This window comes from Hoplias malabaricus, chromosome 3 (assembly GCF_029633855.1).
Source record: "Hoplias malabaricus isolate fHopMal1 chromosome 3, fHopMal1.hap1, whole genome shotgun sequence".
Lineage (NCBI taxonomy): Eukaryota > Metazoa > Chordata > Actinopteri > Characiformes > Erythrinidae > Hoplias > Hoplias malabaricus.
The window spans coordinates 80731820-80757747 of record NC_089802.1 but is presented as its reverse complement, the minus strand read 5'-3'; the positions used below and the strand labels follow the sequence as shown (position 1 = coordinate 80757747).

The 25928-nt window shown below is 47.5% G+C and overlaps 1 protein-coding gene across 1 annotated transcript; it reads left to right on the top strand.

Annotated features, from left to right (window-relative positions):
- Positions 1-1450: 1450 nt before the first annotated feature.
- Positions 1451-25928, top strand: myh9a (myosin, heavy chain 9a, non-muscle). The gene is made up of 41 exons (XM_066664241.1): positions 1451-1587; positions 6909-7236; positions 7949-8105; positions 8188-8215; positions 8316-8409; positions 8660-8680; positions 8763-8855; positions 8974-9037; positions 9796-9894; positions 10242-10385; positions 10697-10792; positions 10888-11159; positions 11966-12139; positions 12743-12916; positions 12994-13108; positions 13649-13839; positions 13930-14051; positions 14393-14462; positions 14549-14709; positions 14795-14903; positions 16861-16992; positions 17209-17415; positions 17915-18052; positions 18506-18629; positions 18749-18920; positions 19425-19637; positions 19750-19894; positions 19985-20191; positions 20510-20614; positions 20728-20880; positions 21068-21316; positions 21439-21651; positions 21958-22170; positions 22539-22700; positions 22782-22910; positions 22994-23082; positions 23175-23298; positions 23450-23658; positions 24183-24291; positions 24377-24549; positions 24775-25928. Exons 2-41 carry the CDS (start codon positions 6910-6912, stop codon positions 24881-24883), a joined length of 5886 nt encoding a protein of 1961 aa, XP_066520338.1. The 5' UTR covers positions 1451-1587; position 6909; the 3' UTR covers positions 24884-25928.

Below are 25928 nucleotides of genomic sequence, written 5' to 3'. Positions count from 1 at the left end.
GTGTTGTGTAGTGTGTTTAATCAGGAGTGTTGTGTAATGTTTTTAATCAGGATTGTTGTGTTGTGTTTTTAATCGCGAGTGTTGTGTAATGTTTTTAATCAGGAGTGTTGTGTAGTGTTTTTAATCAGGAGTGTTGTGTAGTGTGTTTAATCAGGAATGTTGTGTAATGTTTTTAATCAGGAGTGTTGTGTAGTGTGTTTAATTAGGAGTGTTGTGTAGTGTTTTTAATCAGGAGTGTTGTGTAGTGTGTTTAATCGCGAGTGTTGTGTAATGTTTTTAATCAGGAGTGTTGTGTAGTGTTTTTAATCAGGAGTGTTGTGTAGTGTTTTTAATCAGGAGTGTTGTGTAGTGTGTTTAATCAGGAATGTTGTGTAGTGTTTTTAATCAGGAATGTTGTGTTGTGTTTTTAATCGCGAGTGTTGTGTAGTGTGTTTAATCATGAGTGTTGTGTAGTGTGTTTAATCAGGAATGTTGTGTAATGTTTTTAATCAGGAGTGTTGTGTAGTGTGTTTAATCAGGAATGTTGTGTAATGTTTTTAATCAGGAGTGTTGTGTAATGTTTTTAATCAGGATTGTTGTGTTGTGTTTTTAATCAGAAGTGTTGTGTAGTGTGTTTAATCAGGAGTGTTGTGTAGTGTGTTTAATCAGGAGTGTTGTGTAGTGTGTTTAATCAGGAATGTTGTGTAGTGTTTTTAATCAGGAGTGTTGTGTTGTGTTTTTAATCACGAGTGTTGTGTAGTGTGTTTAATCATGAGTGTTGTGTAGTGTGTTTAATCAGGAATGTTGTGTAATGTTTTTAATCAGGAGTGTTGTGTAATGTTTTTAATCAGGAATGTTGTGTAATGTTTTTAATCAGGAGTGTTGTGTAATGTTTTTAATCAGGAGTGTTGTGTAGTGTTTTTAATCAGGAGTGTTGTGTAATGTGTTTAATCAGGAGTGTTGTGTAATGTTTTTAATCAGGAGTGTTGTGTTGTGCTGAGGCACAGTTAATCTTTCAGTATTTTATATGGAATAAGAGCTGAGTGAATTGTATTGATTCTATGCAATGATTATTTAAACAACAGTGCATGTGCATAAATAAATAAAGTCTATATATTCTTCTTAATTATCAGCGGAAGTCAATGTATAAAGATTTAATTCGGAGTAACTTTGGAGCGTTTCTATTGGTCATTCATCAAGAGACTATCACACAGTGGGAAGGACAGCTGCTGTGTTCTAATGATGCAGTAAAACACACACTCTCTTTACTGGAGAGAGAGAAGTTATTCACACTTGAGAGAAAGTGGAAAAGAAAAATAAACAGATCTCAGCTGAGCGTAGGGTCGGGGCCCTTTAAGGACGGGGTCTGACTGATTGATCGTCCAATCAGATTCACCCGCTTCAGTGATTGAATGTGAATTTGAGGCAGGTAGCGATAAAATGGGCGTGTCTGTGAGACTTTAGCCCCGCCCACGCGACTGCAGCCTGAAAAAGAGAGCGGTGCACAAGGAAGAGGAAGAGAGAGAGAGTTTGACTAAAGGGGATTAACGTGCAGCTCCACCGTCGGTTCTAAGGCTTTGGATGAGCAGATAATTCTCGGAGCAGCAGGTGAGTACACACACACACACACACACACACACACCTGTACACTCTACTTTCTCATGCACCTCTCCAACTTTTCCTTCTCTCAACACACCAGAAATGTACTTTCCATCTCTCTCTCTCTCTCTCTCTCTCTCTCTCCGGTTCGTGTGTGTGTTTGAGTGTGTGAACTTCCTCGGCGTCTCGCGGTCGCCTGCTCTTGCGGATGCGTGTGGTGTATTTAAGGTGGTTTAAGGTGGTATTGAGAGTCTGAGGCGGAAGGCGGCATGAGTGAACCCTGTGAAGTCTGAACTGTGGAAATGCTGAACTGTTTTTCTGAGGTGCAAGTTTAGCTCCAGGTTATAACACAACTACTGACCACACCCTTCAGTACTGACCACTCACCACCTCAGGCCTTCTCTACTGACCACACTTTCAAACCCCTTTAGTGACTGTTAAGTCATATATTTCTGACTAGAGTAAGTACTGACCACATCAGGTGTTCACTGCTGACCACGCCCTTCAGTGCTGACTACTGAACACTACTGACCAGTCTGATCACTGACCCCAGCTTTCCCTACTGACTACTCCTTCCTCATTATTACTGACCTCTCTGACTTCTGACCCCTGGTCCCACCTCTCACTACTGATCTGACTACTGACCCCTCCCTTCACACCTTGCTTTAGAATAGTAAAGTTCAGTTTATATTCCTCTTCAGTACTCGCCACTTCAACTACTCACTGATTCACCCTTGACCTCTTTCAGAACTCGCAAGTGATCTTTTGCCCCACTGACTACTGACCTAATACCTCAGCTATTCACTACTGACTACTGTCCAACACTGGGCACAGGCCTCTGACTGACCTCTGACCCCCCGGTCTCACACAGACTGCAGTCAGTAGTTATAGACCACCTCTACTAGTGATTACTGACTACTGACCCTTCTCTACTGACTGACTGATGGTCATGTTTTTATTACTGCTACTGATCGAGAATTCTGACCAATACTGATCTCACCCACCTACTACCAAAACAACAAACTACTGACCGTCCCTCTAATCTACTGACTACTGACATCTAATCATTTTACTGTTGACTGCTGCTCCTTTTACTGCCACAGACTGGAAATCCTCTGCCGCTGACCCCTTCAGTCTGACGCTGCTGATTACTGCTGGCGTCAGTCCTGAATGCTGACCCCCCCATTACTGACCGTTCCCTTCACTCCTGACTACTGACTGCTCCCTGCTGTGGTTATTAATAGCTGGATAGTTGTATAATGTGCTCAGTCAGTGTTTGCAGTGAGAGACACGCCCTGCTTTGAGCCCTGGGGACATGCATTCAGCACTTCACTTATTCACTCAGTCACTCTCCTCTCACTGAACACTCAGCACTGAGAGGTGATTAGTGCAGAAACGTTATCGACTTCTGTGTTGAGTACAGTTCAGAAATCGCTGCAGGTTTTCTGTGGCATTTATAAACAGTTACTGAATTAGCGCCATTTAATAATTCTCGGGTTATGAACTGTTCAACCAATCAGAAGCAGCCGAAAATCTGAGCTGTGACAGCCATCTCACAACTGTCTGTCAAATGGTTTAATCCATGCCTCAGTGCCTCGGTAAGAGCAGGTTTTCTACAGGAATCAGGAAACATTTTAAAATGCGTTGAGTTGCTGCCCATTGACCTCTAACTGTAACTGAGTCACGGCTGAAGGTTTTCTACTCTTCTCTTTCTTCTTCTGTGCTCAGAGAGAGGTGTTGAAATGATGCTCTGTGGTAATCGACTCTACACCGCAGTTACAGCAGAGACCGAGCAGAGTCATGCTGCAATAGTTCTTTAATGTCTCAATGGCTTAATCTAACCTCTGTTAAAACGGAATTAACATTACAGCAACTGTCTGGACGTAACCTTGTCTTTGGTGCAATTTGAAAATGCAGATGTCTGTTTACAAAGTGCCTGCCTTTATTTTCACAAATGGAGTGGTCCAATGCTTAATAATAAACTGTCACATGGAAATTAAAGGTTTAATCTTGATTTTATTTTGCTAATTTATTTATTCAGATGCATCTGGACATTTTTAAAAAAAAATCATTTTTAATGTACTACACATTTTAAAGCTTTTTGCCAAATTCAGAGCTGAAACAGTCAAACATAACAATTAGCATAACTAGCATGCTGCTAACTAGCTTTCACACTGTCCTCCAGCTGTGAAACATTTCAGTAGTTTCTAATGAGCTAATTTATGACATTTAACACTGTATAATTATCAGGCTACAAATGTTAGGTTTTAGCTGCTAGTGAGTAGCGTTAGCCTCTTAGCGTAGCGTAGCGCACCTGATGTCTGCCTCAGTTTTGAGTTAAAAGTGAATTTAAATTCCCCCTAAATCAGTGTGAGCTGTAAACACAGGGGGGATGTGTTTGAGTTTTTCTACAATACGCCACTTCACACAGTTCTCTCCAGTGGAAGTGAATGGAACCAGACATCAACACACACCCAGTGTTTTACTCCCTCTCCTCCTCCACCGTCTACAGAGTCTCTGTGGAGTGATGATGATGATGATGATGGAGGACAGTGTGTGTCCCTCACAGCGTCCTGCACGTCCCTCTCCACCAGGACTGGGTTTAAACACCACCCCCTTCTCCACACTACACTCAGACACCGTCCACCGTCCACTGTCCCCCACCGTCCACTGTCCCCCACCGTCTACTGTCCTCACTTTCTGTGAGGGGCTTTTAGAGGAGGACGTCTGGTTCTGTTCTCTCTCTCACACACACACACAAACAAACATTGGATTTTAACTAGAGGTGGGTCTTTAATAATTGGATGTAGATATTATTTGAAAATACACATTTCACAACATTTGATAAGGGTTTTATTTGTTATTATTAATAGTGAATATATATTTACACTCAGTGCAGTGCAAGTCATGACTGAACACTTCGTTTTTGAGGAAGTGTGTCGACACTGAGTAACTTCTCCTTCCTCATTGCTGTTGTCTTTTACTTCATCTTTTCATGTGTGAGCGCTCTGCTCTGAGCTGCTAATCATCTTACACACACACACACACACACACACACACGCATGACTCCGCATTCATTTAATCTCTTTATCTCTCTTGTACAAGTACATGCTTCTCTCTCATCCCTCCATCCTTCTCTCTCTCTCTCTCTCTCTGTCTGTCTCTGTCCTATTCTTAGAGCTGAAAGTCAGTGTTTCTGTCGTTGATCTTGAACCTTATTCACTTGTGCAGTATTAACATTGTGTAATATGCAAATGAGCCTCTAACCAATGGTCAGTTTCTGATTTGAAGAATAAACACAGTGTAATAATGAGGTGTTAAACCAGTTCTGAGGGCTGTGTGAGGCGCTGCTGTTTGTGATGGAGGGGTGACTGTGTGTGTGTGTGTGTTCAGAGTTACACAGTGCTGTTTCCTGGGTTGGAGTCTGATCCTGGGGTGTGGCGGGAGTGATATTCTCCCCCTCTGTCTAAACTTGTCCCGGAATTTTTTGCCCCTGAGGAACGCTTTCTGTCCGCGGCGCAGTCAGTTTGTAGCAGATGGAGTTAAAGGGAACGGCCTGTTTCATGTCGACGAATCACTTTCCAGCTTCTGTTTGTTCTTTAAAATTATTAATAATTAATTAATGTATTTATTATGTGCCTTTTGCTGCGACTGGTTCTAAAAGCACTGCTGACATCATGAGAATGAGCTGAAGGCAGGTGATGAGTTGTGAGGTAGTGCTCTCCTCTGAGTGTAGCGCAGTCTGACTCTGAGGCGAGCGTGTGATTAAGGGCATAGTTCGCCGCGTCGGCCCCGGCTCCGGACGTGTCCTGGCTGATGACTTTGGGAATGTGTGGAATCAGGGAATGACGGCGTGGGCGTTGGAGTCGGAGCGGGAGGTGGATCCAGGTGGAGATGTGATACGTTGTTGGTTAGAGATGGTTTTTATTGTTGTGGCACGTTTAGTCGTCACGCGAGAGGTGGGCGATTATGACATCACGATGTTTCAGGGCGATAACGACACTCTGAGAAACACTGAGAAATACTTTTAATTTCAAGAAGATACTATTACAACAAAATAAATGTTATTTCATTTCTTTAAATTAACTTCATTTTAATACAAATCTTACTTTTAAAAACATTCAGAAGAAAGGAGTAAATCTGTAAACATTTGCTCATTTTGTAACTTGGATTCTGACGTTAAATAAAATATAAATCGAACATTCGTATTTAGTTCTAAACCACCTCCGCGCCACCGAAGTCTCTCCTGGACCCGATTGTTTAACGCAGAGGAAATGTGGCTAAACGACTCACGCAGCACGGCGCACGTTCATTACGTGTGACTGCGTGGCTACGTAAACAAGTCGAAACATCACGATTATCATGATCCTGAGTTTTATCGTTTAAAATATTTTTGCGAAACTTGTGAACGATACGAAACACGGCACTGTTCACGATGAAGACTTCAGAGAAACACTCCCCCAGAATCCTCAGTGATGGAAGGAGTTTGGTTCCAGAGTCAGGAGTGTGTTCCTCAGAGTCGTGTGTGTGTGTGGTATAAGTGTAATTTTAAATTCAAACACTCTCCACACTTTTGTCATTTTATTAAAGTCACATTCTCACTTTACTCAACAGAAAATGACCTAAACACAGTGTCACTGCGCTCCGTTCCCGACTCTGGCACTGCCTCCATCTGTAACTGGTCTAAACCCACACTCACACGGACTTTAGAACACAGTATTGTCCCCAAGAACAGAACAAACCGATCACAGTCTTCTGCAGCTTTTTCCTGATGGAGCTCAGAACCAACGCAGCGCCCAATAAACTCTTCACTCTCCACACGGCTTCAGTCTCAGGTTTTTAATGGAATTAAATGAGAAATGTGATTTTTAAAACGATGAGTGGTGAATTTTCAGATTGCGGTTAAACGCTGCACGACACACACTTATTCACCCCTCACCCCTCTGTGGACTCTGACGGTTCCTGCTCTCGGCTGCTGCTCTGTGCTGCGTCCACCGTGGGGTGTTTGGGGGGGGGGGCGATGTTCATGGTCCTTTCATTAAACAGCTCAGGATTCTGTTGTTGTTCTGGAGACGTCCTGGCACCATGTGAAAGACACGGGTTGAAGTGATTAAATAGCTTTAAGACGTGATTTAAAGGTCAGTAGATATGAGGCTGAGGAAGAATAAACATCTGTTTAATGATTACACCTCAGTCCTACGTCAGGACACATCTTCCTTTAAAGACCAGGGTAAGAGCTGTGCGTGCGTGTGTGAGAGAGAGTGTGTGTGTGACTGTAGTTCTGTTCCTGACCCTGACCCGAGAGCCCTGTCCTCCTCTTGTTTCTGCAGGATGTCTGATGCGGAGAGGTTCCTCTACGGCGATCGCAGCGCGGTCTCTGACCCGCTGGCCCAGGCCGACTGGGCGTCCAAGAAACTGGTGTGGGTCCCGTCGGAGAAACTGGGCTTCGAGGCCGGCTCGGTGAAGGAGGAGATGGGAGACGAGTGTGTGGTGGAGCTCTCGGACTCGGGGAAGAAGATCAAAGTGAACAAAGACGACATCCAGAAGATGAACCCGCCCAAGTTCAGTAAAGTGGAGGACATGGCGGAGCTCACCTGCCTCAACGAGGCCGCGGTCCTCCACAACCTGAAGGACAGATACTACTCCGGACTCATCTACGTAAGTCCCACAGACGCGCCCGGGGGTTCTGGGTTTAGCCGGATCCGTTCCTCTGGGACGGGCTTGAGTTCTCAGACTAAACCCAGAGATCCAGCCACAGTCAGAGGTCACTCACTGACCCAGAGCTGCTGAGTCTGCAGTGTTTAAGTTTAATCTCAGTCCAGGCTCGCAGCCGTCTGCTCTTATCAGCTCTCTCTCACACACACACACTCTTAAGATCTACACAGGAGCTTCCTAAACCTCATATTTCTCATTAAGAATGCCAGGATCTATGAATAATGAATATGTAAATAAAGTGTGTGAAGTGAAAAAGCGCAGACAAAAGAACCCCCTGCTCCTGACGAACTTTAATCATCAGAGAACAATCTACAGATAAACACACAGCAGACAAACTGTTGAACCACGTTTTAAACAGGTTCAGTGCAGAATCTGACACTCCCAGGCCAACAGGGGGCAGTGTATCAGCTGCTTCAGGATTTAAAGATGGATCTGTGTAGGACACTGATGGGTTAATTGATCCTGGTATTGATTACGACGGATCAGTGCAGCATCACCATACAGCTCTGATTCAGGGATGAGATTCCTGTAGATATTCTCTCTGTCTCACAATGTCTCTCTCTCTCTGTCTCACTGTGTCCCTCTCCCCCTCTGTCTCTCTGTCTCTCTCTCTCTCTCTCTGTCTCACTGTGTCTCTCTCTCTCTCTGTCTGTAGACGTACTCTGGCCTGTTCTGTGTGGTCATTAATCCGTATAAAAACCTGCCCATCTACTCAGAGGAGATCGTAGAGATGTATAAAGGCAAAAAGAGACATGAGATGCCCCCCCACATCTACGCCATCACGGACACGGCCTACAGGAGCATGATGCAGGGTAACACACACACACACATACACACACACATCCACATATTGTTTCAGTTTCCTCACGTTTCTCTTTTCCTGCTCCTCTCCAGACCGTGAGGATCAGTCCATCCTCTGCACGTAAGAATTAAACAGATAAACTCTCTCTAAACACCAGCTCCATTTGTTTCTTCTCGTTTCTGAGACTGTTTTCTCTCTGTGTCTGGTGTTAAACCCTCAGAGGAGAATCTGGAGCCGGAAAAACTGAGAACACCAAGAAAGTCATTCAGTATCTCGCTCACGTTGCATCATCATCAAAGACCAAGAAAGACCCAGTGAGTCTCACACACACACACATTCACAAATATATAAAACACACACTCATCTGTGATCAGAGAGTGATAAACTGGTGGTGAATTAAAACTGTGAACAATGCAGTGGTGTTTAATTTGATTGTTTTATCATGTTTTTGAAGAACATTAACTCCTCAGAGTCACAGCAGAAATGGTGTAATTCAGTGGTAAATTAAATGTTAAAATAATGTTTCCCTCTCCTCTCCTCCTCTCTCCCTCTCTCCGCCTGTAGAGCAGCAGCAGTTTGTCCCACGTGAGTTACACCCCTCCTCTCTCTCTCTCTGTCATTGTGTTATTTGTGTGTGGGACTGATTTACTCTCCTGTCCACCACCAGGGGGAGCTGGAGAAGCAGCTGCTTCAGGCAAACCCCATTCTGGAGGCTTTCGGAAACGCCAAGACGGTGAAGAACGACAACTCGTCTCGCTTCGTAAGCACTGTTTTAGTGGCGTTTGTGGAGGGTTTAGGCCCAGAGCCACGTCTGGGTCAGTTACAATGTTATTGATGAACAGAGCGGTGTCTCAGAGCCGTGTCTCTTCTCTCCACAGGGGAAATTCATCAGGATCAACTTCGACGTCAACGGTTACATCGTCGGAGCCAACATCGAGACCTGTATCCTTTATGGTTTTAATGGAGAGCACGGACGCGAGGGTGAAGAGACACTGGGTGGTTCCTCAGACAGGGATTAAGCCTAGACCTGGACTACATCCTTCTCTCAGTGGAAAATCACAGCTGTTCAGGGCCAGGCCTCATCCCTGTCTAAGGAAACCACCCCTGAGTCTTAAACTCAAGCTCCGCCCCCAGTTCCTCACAGCAATTTTCCTCGTCTCACGTTGGTCTTTCGCTGGAGATTTTCCTCAGCGTCTGCCCCTCTTCAGAAACCCCTCGGGGGAATGTTACGAGCTGCTGCTGAGAGTCGGATAAAAACCAATGTGAACGCTGCTGTGACTTCAGAGATTTCACAAGTGCTGAGTTTGTGCTGGAGCTCTTTCCTGGTGATTGACAGGTCTCCAGCCAATCAGAGCCCTGCAGGGTTTATGTCACACTTAGTAACGATGTAAAGATCAGGTGTCGTGTGGTTTGCTGTTTGAATGTAAACGGTGAAGGCCCAGGTTGTTGTCCACCAGGGGGAGCAGTGGGATCAGCACCGAAACTGAGTGTGGGGTAAAGAGGGAATCCACACCAGCAGGATCTCACACACACACACACACACTGTGTGAAGTAGTGTTGATTAATAAGGTCTCGTCTGAAGCGTGACTGCAGTCATCTTTTCTATAAAAGCTTTGAGAAGGGGGCGTGTGTCTGCTCTCTAAATAAAGCGAGGGTTAATGAGCAGATGACGGTGTGGTCTTTAACTCTGTGTTGATCAGATTTGTTGGAGAAGTCTCGAGCGATTCGACAGGCCAAAGAGGAGAGGACCTTCCACATCTTCTACTACATGCTCTCGGGCGCCGCGGAGAAACAGCGCTGTAAATAAACCCCTGCACTTCACAGGTTCCTCTGGGTCTTCAGTGCAGTCAGGACCCATCAGCAGCGGTTAAACACCCAGAGGAACGCGTTCGTTCTGATTCTGAAAGATTACTGTAACGTAGTGCCAGTGTTTGTTTGTTTTCCAGAAAGTTCCCCACCAGTGGTTTGAGCTGTTATTATTTATTCAGCCGTGAACTTCCTGGGAGTGTGTCTCAGAGCAGGATTCCTCCGTTTAACTTTAGCTCAAAGTGAAGCCTGTCCACTAACACACTCCTGTCTGTAGACAGTAGCAGAGGGTTTATGATGCACTGAATGTAAATGATACTAAAGTGTGTGTGTGTTCCAGCTGAGCTGTGTCTGGAGGACTACAGTAAATACCGTTTCCTGTCCAATGGTAAAGTGACGATCGCTGGCCAGCAGGATAAAGACCTGTTCACCGAGACCCTGGACGCCTTTAAGATCATGAGCATCCCCGAGGACGAGCAAACAGGTCTCTCTCTCTCACACACACACACACACACACACACACACACTTTAGTACCATCCCCTATCTGTCTCTCTCAGCTCTTATCAGTGAACACACACACACTTATCTGCACAGGAAGTTCCCTACACAGTTCCGACGTCTAAGAATAATAACCAAATATAGACAAACTGTAAATGCCCATCACTTTCAAGCCGTGTGTGAACTCAGTCAAAACAAACTACAGATAAACAGGGGCTCAGTAGAGAATCTCTGACAGATCCAGGCCACTAGGGGGCAGTGTCAGATATAACTCAGTGTCTGTGGTTCTTCCCCAGGTCTGTTAAAGGTGGTGTCTGCGGTTCTGCAGATGGGAAACATGAGCTTTAAGAAGGAGAGGAACTCGGACCAGGCCTCGATGCCTGACGACACGGGTACGTTATAAATTTCTGAACCCTGACGTGGGGCTGCTGTAACCACAACTGTGTACTCACCCCCCCCCCCCCCCCCTCTCCTCTCCCTGCTGTAGCGGCTCAGAAAGTGTGCCACCTGCTGGGGATGAGTGTGACGGACTTCGTGCGTGCGATCCTCTCCCCCCGGATTAAGGTGGGCCGGGACTTCGTGCAGAAGGCTCAGACTCAGGAGCAGGCGGAGTTCGCCGTGGAGGCTTTGGCCAAGGCCACGTACGAGAGGATGTTCCGCTGGCTCGTCGCTCGCATCAACAAAGCCCTCGACAAGACCAAACGCCAGGGGGCGTCCTTCATCGGCATCCTGGACATTGCCGGCTTCGAGATCTTCGAGGTACAGGGGAGAGATGGAGGTTCTGAGTGGACGCTGTGGGGAAGTTAATGATTTATGTTTAAATAAGATCCACCGTCAGACTGTAGAACGTCACGTGGGGGTCACGCGCGTCGTGGCGTGTGCTGCAGTCCCTCTGCTCTGATCTTTAGAGCCCAGTTAATGGTTGGCAGGTGTGCGGTGTGTTCACACTGAGAGAGGCAGAGGATTCTAGGAGCGGTAGCTGCACAATGAGAAGCGAGTTTCCTGGCGGTGGACGGTCGGCGCAGTGTGGAAACGGCTGCATCACGACACAAGCCTCAAACTAAACTAGAAAATGGAGGAGAGAGTGATGACAGAGCTTTCAGCCCTCGTCCATCCTTCACCAACAAATTAATAAAATTAAACCAAAGACTATGAAATGTATCCAGTGAACTTTCAGGAGCAGATTAAACACTGACTGAAGGCAAAAGAAAATAAGTTGTTCCTCATTCACACACAGCTTCTGACTCCACACACACACTCTCTCGCTGGGGGCAGACAAACCTATTGAGACGCCCAAAGTGACCAGCAGATGGCGAAGAAAGCGTTTCACGTCACTGCAGTGTGAAGTGTTACACTTTTTTTAAATTGTGTGGTTTTCTCACTGATCCCTTAAAGATGCGGCCGACTGCCACTCAGTGCCTCTGACTTCAGTTTTGATGCAGTAACAGTGCACTTTAAATTTACCCCGAAGATAAAGCTCGGGCTCAGCTGGATGAACACTTGGATCTTTATTTTCTGGGGAAAGTACTTCACCGAATTTCTTATTTCTCTCTCTCTCTCTGCAGCTGAACTCGTTTGAACAGCTGTGTATAAACTACACCAATGAGAAGCTGCAGCAGCTGTTTAACCACACCATGTTCATCCTGGAGCAGGAGGAGTATCAGCGCGAGGGAATCGAGTGGAGCTTCATCGACTTCGGCCTCGACCTTCAGCCCTGCATCGACCTCATCGAGAGACCCGTAATCCTAATAATTACTGTTATTAATGATCGATCGCTCCTTTAATATCATCAATAACCCTGCACTGACCTCATCCAGAGACCCGTAATCCTAATAATTACTGTTATTAATGATCGATCGGCCCTTTAATATCATCAATAACCCTGCACTGACCTCATCCAGAGACCCGTAATCCTAATAATTACTGTTATTAATGATCGATCGCTCCTTTAATATCATCAATAACCCTGCACTGACCTGAGAGTTGAGGTCTCAGGACGCATTGTGCTCGTTCAGCTCTGTAGGGTCCTCCTTCCCAGTTTTATGCTTTGAGCTGGTTGCAGTGAACAGTCTCAATCGAGTCTCACTCATGTTTAGCAGGTTTAAAGTCCTCCACAAGGGGGAGCTTCACATGAGCAGGGCTTTCTGATGAGTGATCGTGCCCTTGGACTGAAGCGAGGGATCACACAAGGCTAGGTGTAAAACCACGTGTGTAATTCAGTTACGGAGAACTCTGCAGGTGCTCGATGATGACATTAGCTCTGTGCTGGAGCTACAGATTACACAAAGAGCGGTAGACCAAGGTTCTCTTTTCACATCTGTTCTTTAACCTTTCCTCCCCAGGCCGGTCCTCCGGGGATCCTGGCTCTGCTGGACGAGGAGTGCTGGTTCCCCAAGGCCACCGACAAGACCTTCGTGGACAAACTGGTTCAGGAACAGGGGAATCACCCCAAGTTCCAGAAACCGAAGAAACTGAAAGACGACGCGGACTTCTGCGTCCTCCACTACGCCGGGAAGGTGAGGTTTGAAAACAGTTCAGAACAAAAACAGAGTCCAGTTCTCCTGAATGAACCTGTTCTCCTCCTCTTCCTCAGGTGGATTACAAAGCTAACGCGTGGCTGATGAAGAACATGGATCCTCTGAACGATAACGTGACCACTCTGCTCAACCAGTCCTCTGATAAGTTCGTGTCTGAGCTCTGGAAAGATGGTGAGATATTCAGCAGTTTCTCTGAGGAGGGTCAGCTCCGTCTGTTAAATCACTCAGATCAGACCCCAGTGTAAATCAGAGCAGAACAGTTTAATACCATCATCAACACCAGCCATAACAATAAGAACAGGAGCTAACGCTGCTGAAATACTCTGAAATAAACAGCTGCACCTTCTCCATGTTTCATTTAAAGATGTATTACACTGTGCTTTTATTTTATAAGACTGACTCCGCCCTAAACAGTGGGTGGAGCCACAGCCTGTAATACACTGCAGTAACACACTGTTCATACCGTCACATGCCTCCATCACACTTTACCATCTCCAACCAATCAGCACACTCTGTTTACTCCTGTTTACGTGCTCCACCCTTAGTCTAACACTGCACATTTTAGTCAGTAGGGGGCGCAGTGCACTTACCGCTCCACCTCAGACTCCACCTATAAGCGCAGTGTCTCTGGGTCACGGCTGAAACGTCTGTGTGACGAGGGTGTGATTCAGACGTGAGCCTGGACTGAGGTCTGTCTCTGTCTCTCTGTAGTGGACCGTATTGTGGGGCTGGATAAAGTGGCCGGGATGGGCGAGTCTAGTCCTGGGGCGTTTAAGACCCGGAAGGGCATGTTCCGGACGGTGGGGCAACTGTATAAAGAGCAGCTGTCCAACCTGATGACCACTCTCCGAAACACAAACCCCAACTTCGTCCGCTGTATCATCCCCAACCACGAGAAGAAGGTCGTGTATTACTTTTATTACCAACAGGGGGCAGGGCGTTTGTGTTGTATCAGGGCTGACGAATGTGTTCTCATGTTCCTCCTGCTGTAGGCTGGGAAGCTGGAACCTCACCTGGTCCTAGATCAGCTGAAGTGTAACGGTGTTCTGGAGGGGATCCGGATCTGCAGACAGGGCTTCCCCAACAGAATCGTCTTCCAGGAGTTCAGACAGAGGTACACACAGCTCACACACACTTCTCCAGCGTGTGCCTTCTCACGTTTATTCGTGAGCGTGGTTGTGTTCGTGCGCTCTCCCTCATTCATCTCTGTAAAGAACACGTGTTAATGCTTCTCCAAATCTGCCGTCATTTAATCAGGGCTTTGTGTAGTTTCCTATCACTGAGTTAAAGATGCACATGGGCTACGTATTAATGCTGTAAACATCTCAAAGGGACACTTTCTCTGCTTCTGGGCCAAGAACTTAAAAGCATTGGTTCATTAGACGTTGCATGCCGTCGTGCTCTTTTTCTTTCAAGGATTCCTTCCTTCCTTTGTTTATGACTTTTTTTCCTCAGGTACGAGCTGCTGACCCCCAACGCCATCCCCAAGGGCTTCATGGATGGGAAGCAGGCGTGTGCCCTGATGGTGAGAGCTGTAATAAGTCACCAGCACATTTTTGAAGCTGGATTCATATCCCTTTCTAATTAGACCTCTTCCTCTCGTGTGTTCAGATCAAAGCCCTGGAGCTGGACCCTAACCTCTACCGGATCGGACAGAGTAAGGTGTTCTTCCGGGCCGGAGTTCTGGCTCATCTGGAGGAGGACCGGGACATCAAGATCACGAACGTTATCCTGAAGTTCCAGGCCTGGTGTCGGGGATACGTGGCCAGGAAGTAGGCGGCTGTTTCTGAGTAGAGCTTTACTGAGTGTAGAGCTGGACTCTGGGTGTGTTTTAATTGTGTGTGTGTGTGTGTGCAGGGCCTTTGCTAAACGCCAGCAGCAGCTGACTGCGATGAGGGTGATCCAGAGGAACTGCGCTGCGTATCTGAAACTCAGGAACTGGCACTGGTGGAGACTCTTCACCAAGGTTTCACTTCTCTGCTCTTTATTTATTTATTTTAAAGGAGCAGTCTGTAACACCTCAGAGCAACAGTTTAAAGTGGGTTCTGCGGTCCAAACTCAAAACATTTTCGAGCGTTGTGCCCCCTCTCCACAAATGTACACGGACTTTAGACTTTCAGCTAAAAAGAATGTCCCATAATCAACGTTTTACAAAGAAAATAGTTTTTAATTTTTTTAACTAAAACACCTCCCTACGCCGACGAAAGTGAACTAGTCTCCTTTGATTTAAGTTTCCACCTTAAATGTTCTCACTAGACGAGGTTGTTTTCCTCTTGTATGTAGTTATTGGAGGCTGATGTTTGGTTCTTATTCAGAAATGTAGCTCCACCATAAATGGGTCCCTTTATGAGGCTAAAGGTGTTATTCACCAGCCTCTTATTTGAGTGTTCTGTTCCACCTTAAAGACTAAGCACCACTTAATGGACCTCCATGAATATTCCACATTATTGTAGTTACTGACAGATATAAGAATGAATTCAAATGAAAATAGCAGCTTAATTTGCTTTAAAACTGACAATTTTATTAAATTGACGGAAAAACCTGAGCTCTCTACGGAAATTCTCGAACGCGACCGTGACGTCACTGGTGGACAACAGCTGAACAACGCCGCGGTAAAACACTGTTATGACAGTATCTAGCTAAATAACCAACATTATTCATGACAATAGCCTAGCAATAAGCTAAACTCAAATGTAGAGGTACCGTTATTCTTGTAAATGTGAAGTCGAACTCGAATTCATCCGACACTATAAACCTCCGTAATGCAGCTACGTAGCCGAGTATAATCTGAGACACCGAGTTTAGCGAGTCAAGCTAACGCTAACTAACACCAACTAAAACAGGCGAAGTGAGTGTCCTTACCCTGTTTACCTCCATGTTACAGAGGCTCTTGAACACCTTTCGTTGGTGTCCTTACATGCCCATATTGTTGGAAAAGCGCCAGTGAAATGAGCTACAGATAACGGAGTGAGCGGAGGGTCCTTTCCAAAGTGCCCGTTTAAAGTGGACAAATTTAGTCCATTTTCTGGATATTTTGGGATCTTTGGGCCATTTGTTCACAGATGTCCCACTGTACATTGAATGATTGCAGCCAAAAACAGCACACCTTTTCCTCATTTTGCATTAAAATAGTGCAGCTTCTAGAGTTGTTGTCCACCATCTACGTCACAGGCAAGACGCCTATTAGAGTTTCCCAACACCGTGGGGGGGACCAACGGTCTTTTAAACCTTATTCCTTCAATTAGTAAGAAATAACATGTTTTCTGACTCTCAATAAACACAAGTTAGGAACTGAAACTCCACTCTGTTTATTTGATTGACACTTTCATAGAGCTGCTGTTAGCCTTTAAATAGGAGACACTGCAAGGCTGAAGATGGCTTTTGAAACAACTTTATTTAAAACACACAAACCACTCCTTTAATCTACACACGCGTCTGAACCGTTAGTTTCTCAGAAATGTGTCCTGTTCAGGAGAAAATTATCTGCCTCTGGCTCTGTCCCACTGTACTCCGTCCATCCTTCAGATGAGTGGCTGTTATTTCATCTCGCTTTACTCTGGTCATGGCTCTCTTCCATAGCTGCAGCGTACTGTTGTGTCATACCTGGCAACCCCATGGGTGTGTAAACTGTACTGTGATTGGACAGAGGGTGTGATCACCTTGTGAAAAGCCAACGGAGCTTTACTCTGGAATGGACAGTTCTCAGAGAGAGTCCTGTGCTTCAGTTTAACGTCTCCTTGGCCTCTGAGCGCACACTGGACACTTTATGATTTAGTTCAGTAAAAATGTTACATATTGCTCCTTTAAATTCAGTATGAAGCCAGTCTCAGAAGACACTCAGACACTCGCTACACATTTTAAAGGGCTGTAGAAGCCACTATATAGCTATATTCCTGTTTGTGACATCACAACTTTGTGTCCAGGTGAAGCCCCTGCTGCAGATGACCCGTCAGGAGGAGGAGATGCAGGCGAAAGATGAGGAGCTGGAGAAGGTGAAGGAGAAACAGCAGCAGGCAGAAGTGCAGCTCAAAGAATACAGCGTGAAGCTGCAGCAGGTACAAACTCAGCTGGATCTCCCTTGAGGGGGAGGGGCACTCACCTGGGACCTCACCTGTCCACGTTCATCTAGTGGAGTTATAGCAGCAGGGGAACACGCTGGTTCTCTGGGCCTTCTTTATGTAGAACATCAGATATAAAACACACACGTTTGTGTTATTGCCAACAGATGTACCAGTATAAATGCATTTATGTTCTGTTCTGATGTTCTCCAGCTGAATGTGGAGAAGCAGGCTCTCCAGGAGCAGCTCCAGGCCGAGACGGAGCTGTGCGCAGAGGCCGAGGAGATGAGAGCTCGTCTGTCGGCTCGGCAGCAGGAGCTGGAGGAGATTCTCCACGACCTGGAGTCCCGGGTGGAGGAGGAGGAGGAGAGGGTCACCCACCTGCAGACCGAGAAGAAGAAGATGCAGCAGAACATAACGGTGAGAAAATGGATAAGAGCTCTGAGCCAAAACGGGACCAAAGTTATTAAAGCTCCTGTCAGACCCACGCAGTGACCCTGAGCTTTACTCTGAGTTCTGTAACACTGTGTACTGGACTTTACCCAGACAGTGCACCGAGGGCAGGATAAAATCTGGGTAATGTCTGTGTGACACCTCTGTGAACAGAGCCGAGAATGTCCCAGAGTATCATGCTGAATTTCCTGCACAAGCTCTGCCCCCTGTCTGACCCATGCCTGGGATATCTCCAGCTGTGTGATAGGATGACTCAGGAAAATCTCTGGACCTAATTCAACAGATGTTTTCCAGAGTCACAGCTCACCACCCAATGGACTGTGTAACAGCAGATGTACCAAATTCTTAGATAAAACATGCGTCCTCGGCAACCCGCTCTGATCCGAAGCGTCCCTAGTGGACTCTCTTTAACTGATAATATACGAGAAATGTGTCTGAACTCTCTCTGTTCCCTGGTTCTCTGCAGGATCTGGAGCAGCAGCTGGATGAGGAGGAAGCCGCTCGTCAGAAGCTGCAGCTGGAGAAGGTCACGCTGGACGCGAAGCTGAAGAAGCTGGAGGAGGACGTGATGGTGCTGGACGACCAGAACGCTAAACTCAACAAGGTCAGTCAGACGGGTTACTGTAGAGAGGCCAGAATGCTGGACACAGCAAGGACCGTCTGGTCACTTTGACCTTGGGCTGTGTTCCGCTGCGGGGCCGAGCAGCCCTCCACTCGGCCATGGGTTCTGTACGGAGCACTCGCACACTGAGCTGAGCCTGGGTTTCTCAGCGCAGTTAGAGAACCGTACTCTGAGCCGCAGAACCTTTCTGTGGGAGGGGCTTAATTGACGTATGGATCTGCTGATTGGTTTAAGCCTCTTGCTTCTCTAACGATGTTCTGCAGCTCGGTGTTTTCAGTTGAGTCAGTTTCTCCCTGTGTGTTATATGACGTGTTAGTGGCTGTAACACACCTGGCCCACACGAGTCTCCTGTTGGACACAGACCCTGCAGGAGCCTCAGGGATCCAGGGGGATCTGGGACCTGCTGACGGTGTGTTGTGGGTAATGTTTGTGCAGGAGAAGAAGCAGATGGAGGAGAGGGTCTCGGAGTTCAGCTCTAACCTCGCTGAGGAGGAGGAGAAGTCCAAGAGTCTACAGAAACTGAAGAACAAACACGAGGCCATGATCACGGACCTGGAGGGTGAGTGAAATGGGAGCACAGCGCCCCCTGGATCTGTGCAGGTCATGCCAACAGAACCTGCTTCACCTTTACAATAAATATTAAGACCTGTCTGTCTCTGTCTCTCTCTCGTCTCCCAGACCGTCTGAGGCGTGAGGAGAAGAGCAGACAGGAGCTGGAGAAGAACCGCAGGAAGCTGGAGACGGACTCCTCTGATCTCCTGGATCAGATCGCTGAGCTCCAGGCTCAGATCGCAGAACTCAAAGCTCAGCTCGCCAAGAAAGAGGAGGAGCTCCAGGCAGCGCTCGCCAGGTAAGAGTCACCTGTCCAGACGACTTTAGGAGGAGGAGATGGGACATTGTATTACACACTAATACTATACTATGGACTAACAAACTTGTAGACGTGTTCCGCAGCTATTACAGTGTTAACACATTAGTTTCTTAGTAACAGGACATGAATGGTTGCTATGGCAACTCAAATATCTCTCTCCACACCACGTAGTGCGCAGTGTACGTCAGATGATAAAACCATTGTCCGTGGATATGCTTCTCGTTCCTGTGAGTTGTAGTGAGCTCTCGAGTTGTAGTGGTGTTAGTTTTACAATGTGTAGTGCACTATGTAGGGAGTAGGGCACAATCCAGACATGACTCTTCCCATTTCCCTTGGGATTGTGGGACGTTAGTGTCCATCGTTACCACGTGTGTTGAGGGTGTTTATTGTACTCGGCGTTCACACTCAGACACCAGTATTAAGTGCGCGATTGGGACGCGCCTCATTTGTCTGTGTGGATGTGCTCTGTGCTGCCCCCTACAGGGTGGAGCAGGAGAGTGCTCTGAAGAACGCGGCACAGAAGACGATCCGTGAGCTCGAGTCTCAGGTCTCGGAGCTGAACGAGGATCTGGAGCTGGAGAAAGCTGCTCGAGCTAAAGTGGAGAAACAGAGGCGAGATCTCAGCGAGGAGCTGGAGGCTCTGAAAACTGAGCTGGAGGACACCCTGGACACCACCGCCGCGCAGCAGGAGCTCAGGTACGCCACCTGCAGGACACACAGGAGCTGGAGTATAAAACGAAATGGTGAATTTTGGGGTGGAATTTGAAGCAAGGCAACAGTAGCAGAGTGTGTGTGTGTGTGTGTGTAGAGCGAAGAGGGAGTCTGAGGTGGCTCAGCTGAAGAAGGCTCTGGAGGAAGAAGCTAAAGCTCATGAGCAGCTGCTGAGTGAAGTGCGACAGAAACATACTCAGGTCTTCGAGGAACTCAACGAACAGCTGGAACAGGCCAAGAAGGTAATTAACACACACACACACACACACACACGTGTATACATACATGTAGGAAAGGTGCTCTAAATAGGAATGGTGTGTGTGTGTCTGTAGAATAAAGCCTCGGTGGAGAAGACGAAGAATGCCCTGGAGAGTGAGCGCAGTGAGCTGCAGATCGAGCTCCAGTCTCTGACTCAGAGTAAAAACGACTCGGAGCATCGCAGGAAGAAGGCGGAGGGTCAGCTGCAGGAGATTCAGCTCAAACACAGCGAGAGCGAGCGCCAGAGGAAAGAGCTCGGAGAGAAATTCACCAAACTGCAGGTACAGGGACAAGTCACACAGAGCACCGCATCACGTCTGAGCTGCTCCACTGGCTCCTGGAGAACCCCACACTCTGATAAACATCTAATGTGTAATGAACAAATTAACACTTTAATGTATGTTTACGTTGATTTCATTTGGAGTCCTTCCCCTGGCCTCAGAGTGGAATGTTTTCTGTCGTCTGTAAAGTTCCTGTTTGGAGATACGAGGTTGCTGTATAGTCACATGGTTGATGTAAATGTGTTGTAGTGGCTGTAGATGAAGGGGGAGTTGAGTTGGTGGAGGTGGCTGCTGATTGTTTGTTTGTTGTTTGTTCAGTCGGAGTTTGAGAATCTGAGCTGCGCTCTGACGGAGGCTGAGAGTAGATCCATCAAAGTAGCGAAAGACTCCTCTGCCGTCGAGTCTCAGCTCCAGGACGCACAGGTAATAAATAAATAAACAACAATGTCAAAACATTAATAAATATCTTTAATGTATATTTTAATGGAAGTGTAAGAGGTGGAGTCTGTGTAAGAGCTTTATTTGTGTGTGATTAGGGATTACTGCAAGAGGAGACCCGTCAGAAACTGTCTCTGAACACTCGTCTACGGCAGCTGGAGGAAGAACAGAACCGACTGAAAGAACAGCTGGAGGAAGAGGAGGAGAGCAAGAAGAGTGTGGAGAAACAGCTCAGTTCGTCTCAGGCTCAGGTCAGTCTCTACACTACACTACACCAGTAGGAGGCGCCGTTTACACGGCTGCAGGATTTCTCTGTTAGCCCGGAAACTAAAGGACTGTCCAATAGGAATCTCCCTCAGCCCTGTTCCTATTGTTCCGCTGTCTACAGAGCTGCAGGTAGAGCAGTGTGTAAGTGTGGTTCTCTGTGTGTCTGGTCAGGTATCAGACCTGAAGAAGAAGTCGGAAGCGGACGCCGCGGCGATGGACACCTTGGAGGAGGGGAAGAAGAAGCTCCAGCGGGAGATGGAGGCTCTGAACCAGAGGCTGGACGAGAAGAGCTCCGCCTACGACAAACTGGAGAAGACCAAGGTCCGACTGCAGCGGGAACTGGATGACGTCCTTGTGAGTCAGGACCATCAGAGACAGGTCGTCCAGGAGCTGGAGAGGAAGCAGAAGAAATTCGACCAGGTACGAGACACAGGTTCACGGTTCGTTTACAGACGAGTTTTATCCACAGACGCTCTGTTACAGCTCTGTGAAGCCTCAGTGATTTGAATCTAACTTTAATGTAAAAACGTTACTGTGTGTAGATGCTGGCCGAGGAGAAGAGCGTTTCTGCTCGTTACGCGGAGGAGAGGGACAAAGCCGAAGCCGAGGCCCGTGAGAAGGAGACGAAGGCTCTGTCTCTGGCCCGGGAGCTGGAGACTATAACCGACCAGAAGAACGAGCTGGAACGAGCCAATAAAGTGCTCCGAGCCGAGATGGAGGACCTGGTCTCGTCCAAAGACGACGTTGGGAAGAGCGTACGTACCTCTTTCACTGTAATGAATAAACCCTCTCATTTTCACCGCCGCTGTTTCAAACTGCGAGATCTCAGCGTTTAGGTCTCTCACCACTGCTGAATGAGCCTGACCTTCGAGCCCTCGAATGGCTCTGAAAGGGTTCTTCCACTCTGGGAGCTGCAGCAGTTGGTATCCTCCGTTCCCAAATGTTTAAACGGTGTCATTAGCGAATGAGGTTCAAGCGAATTAACGTCAACACATCAGTGTTTTTTTTTTTTTTTTTTTTTTGTTTTCTTTTATTGAATGTTTGTTTTCCCCCTGGTGCAGGTCCATGAGCTGGAGCGTGGAAAGCGAGCTCTGGAGCAGCAAGTGGAGGAGATGAAGACTCAGCTGGAGGAGCTGGAAGATGAGCTGCAGCTGACGGAGGACGTCAAACTCCGACTGGAGGTGAATCTGCAGGCTCTGAAGGCTCAGTTCGACAGAGACCTGCAGGGACGAGACGAGCAGGGCGAGGAGAAGAGGAAACAGCTGGTCAAACAGGTGAGGGACGGGGAACGGTAACAGCTTTTCTTTATTCATGTTCCTCTCAGACTTTGGCTGAAGTCCTCAGTGTAGATCTTTGTCTCCACGGAGGACACTGAGGTTCTGTAACGAACCCGAGTCTAAGACAGAACCGGTTCCACTCGGTCTCCTCGCTGTCCTTTTTTTCATTTTGCCTCTAAAAACTAAACGAAGCCAGGGGCCCCGTCCACTGCTGTGATGTTGGTGAATAGGTAGACTTCCTCCTCGTTTAGTCACACAGCACCCCCTAGAGTACAAAAGAGGAAACTGTTCTGTGTGCTGCCTCTCAGTCAGTGAAACCTGGAGTCGAGCTTCACCACTGACGTGTGTCTCTGTCTCTGTCTCAGGTGCGAGAGATGGAGCTGGAGCTGGAGGATGAGAAGAAGCAGCGTTCCCAGGCTGTGTCTCTGAAGAAGAAGCTGGAGCTGGATCTCGCTGACCTCGGAGCTCAGTTTGATCTCGCTAATAAAGCACGAGACGAGGCTGTGAGACAGCTCAAGAAACTACAGGTACACACACACACACACGCACACTCTTTGTGTATTTATAAATGGTGTGTAGATAAAGTGTGTGTGTGTGTGTGTGTTTAGGCTCAGTGTAAGGATCACCTGCGAGAGCTGGATGAAATTCGTTTGGCTCGAGACGCTGCTGTGAACGAGTCGAAGGAGAATGAGCGCAAACTCAAGAGTCTGGAGGCAGAAACCATACAGCTGCATGAGGTAGATCTCTCTCTCTCTCTGTCTCTGTGTGTGTCTTTCTGATCTGTGTTCCCTCACCCCTCACTGTGTGTGTGTGTGTGTAGAACCTGGCGGCTGCAGAACGAGCAAAGAAACAGATTCAGTCGGAGAGAGACGAGCTGCAGGATGAACTCAACAGCCACAACTCCAAATCGTGAGGAACTCTCTGTTCTCTAAACAATAAAACTGAACTGTGACCACGGTCTGAGAGGGGTGAGGCTAAGTGTGTGTGTGTGTGTGTGTCAGGTCTCTGCTGAGTGAGGACAGGAGGAAGTTGGAGGCTCGTATCTCTCAGCTGGAGGAAGAACTGGACGAGGAACAGTCCAACATCGAGCTGCTCAATGACCGACTGAAGAAGGCTACACTGCAGGTAAAGCAGCGCCTCACAGTAACGCTGGAGATCAGGGGCCATAAGGGGGCGCTCTCTGGCCATAGACACTGGGGAGGGGGCTGTAGTGTATCAGTCGGATGCAGTGCTGGTGTGAGTGCACTAACTCTGTCGTGTGTGTGTGTCTCCTCAGGCTGATCAGACGAGCACAGATTTGTCGGCGGAGCGCAGTAACAGCGGGCGCCTGGAGGGGGCGCGCTCTCAGCTGGAGAAACAAAACAAGGAGCTGAAGACCAAGCTCCAGGAGCTGGAGGGTTCTGTCAAATCCAAGTTTAAGGCCACCATCACCGCCCTGGAGGCCAAGCTCGCACAGCTGGAGGAACAGCTGGACAGCGAGAGCAAGTGGGTGGACGGGACACGTCCCAATCCTTCAGATTAACCCCATAAACACCATTCATTCCCTCGCTCACTTTACAGCGGGTGGGAAACAGGAAGGAGACCCTCAGCACGAGCTCAGACCTTTAGAGGGGTTCAGTGGGCGTTGGGGAAGGAGTCGGTGCAGAACCGGTTTCTTTAACTAAAATGTATTAATTGTTTGTCTAGTTTCAGTCAAAATTTCAACAAATATTTAGCCTTTATTTTTATTTATTACTAATTGTAAACACAAACAAGATTGAGTCGACTCTGAATCATTGGTTGACAATTGATACGAATGACTCCAGAGGCTGGGAGAATCGATTCTTTGGGAGTCGACTCTTCACTGACTCACTGACAGACTGGGTTTAGTTTATTCTTTGAAGTTTACGTGGTGGAAAATGGATTGTAAACAAATATTTATCCTCATTTGTTTGCTTTAATTACGGTGCTGGTGTGTGATTTGAGAGCGGACCCTCTGACCAATCATCTCCCGTGTTTGTGTGTGTCAGGGAGAAGCAGCAGTCTGTGAAGGTGGCACGTCGCGCGGAGAAGAGACTGAAGGAGGTCCTGCTGCAGGTGGAGGACGAGAGACGGAACGCAGAACAGTTTAAAGACCAGGTGAGAACTCGCACACTGCCCCCACGCCGCCCCCTGGTGCCGGGCCCCGTCTTCACCACCGCGCTGTGTGTTTTTGTGCCTGAAGGCGGAGAAGGCGAACACCCGTATGAAGCAGCTGAAGCGTCAGTTGGAGGAAGCGGAGGAGGAAGCCACTCGAGCGAACGCCTCCCGCAGGAAACAGCTGCGAGACACGGAGGAAGCCACTGAGTTGGCGGACGCCCTGAAGCGTGAAGTCGCCAGCCTCAAGACCAAACTCAGGTACTGCTGCCTTCCTCTGGCTTCAGGTCCACCTTAAACTGGCGACCTTTACAAGGCCAAAGCTGGTGTCCCGTTTCAGTTCCACCTTAAATGATGCAGGTGTTGAATTGACAGCCCCTCACCACACACCTGTTAGAGACGGGAGCTCACCCTGTCACCTTTAACCTGTCAGTGAACCTCTGCACCCTCTCACACACTCACCCTCTCCTTCTCTCCCTCGTCCAGACGCGGCGGCGACTTCCCGGTGAACGTGCGCCGTGGAGGTGGGGCGACCCGCGGCGGCATGGACAGCGAGGAGGACTTGACGAGCGAAACTTCAGAGACGCCAGAGTGACCCTCCAACGGACGTCAGACAAATGCAGCTCCAGCAGCCGCTCTGTTCCTCCGCGCTCACTGAAACCACGGGATCTTAGTCTGACTCATTCACCCCGTCACTCACTCACACCCCGCCACTCTGATCACGATAACGATCCACAGCACCATGTTTATTCACCTCCTCACGCCCCCTGGTGGTGCTCAAACCTACTGCACTTTAATGTGGGTGTCCTCCAGCAGCTCTCACACGTGTTAAAGAGAAACGCAGGAAAAATCAGCTGCCAACGCCACAAAGACCCCACAGAGGTTTCTTCGTTCGTTTTATAAAACTCAGGGGCTTTAAAGCTTCATTCACGTGGGTTTCCCAGGAGTTCGTGGCTAAATCCCGAGGTTTCAGTGAGATCAGGAAACTGAGGCTGTGCTGTGTTTGATTTAAACGCCTTAAATTCTGAAATATTAAATATAAGCCAAAAATCATTTTACTGCTTCAGATGGTATTCAACTATTTTTCTACTCGTCTTTTTCCTGAAACAAACCCCACAGTGTTGCTTTAATCTCTCTCTCTCTCTCTCTCTCTTCACTGAAGCACTATTTTCCTGTGTGCATTTCTACAGTAGCTTGTTTGGGGAAAGGGTTTGGTTTGTTCCCTGTGTTCACTCCCAGCGTCACACTTCAGGGGAAACTCTCCCTGCCCTTGACTCTCTCAGTTTAAAGGTGCAGGGCTTTAGAAATGTGGCCTAAATCCCAGGGTTTTTCAGTGTTCACAGGAGAACTGTAACCACACACAGCCCCAGCCACCAGTGTGTGTGTGTGTGTGTGAGAGATCCACAGGCGCTTGTTTCTGGGTGGAGGGATTCACACTGAATTTAAGTCACTATTGTTTTTCAGAAAGTGAATCCTGTGTCTTTATTAAAGCAGTTCTCTCTGAGAAAGTGAAGCTGTGTATCACTGTGGGGTTCAGACGAACTGTATCTTCATCCACTTTCAGCTGAAATGTATTCATCTGTATTTTGTACTCAGTCTTTTACCTGAAACCAATTAAAATTAATTTCATTAAATAAATG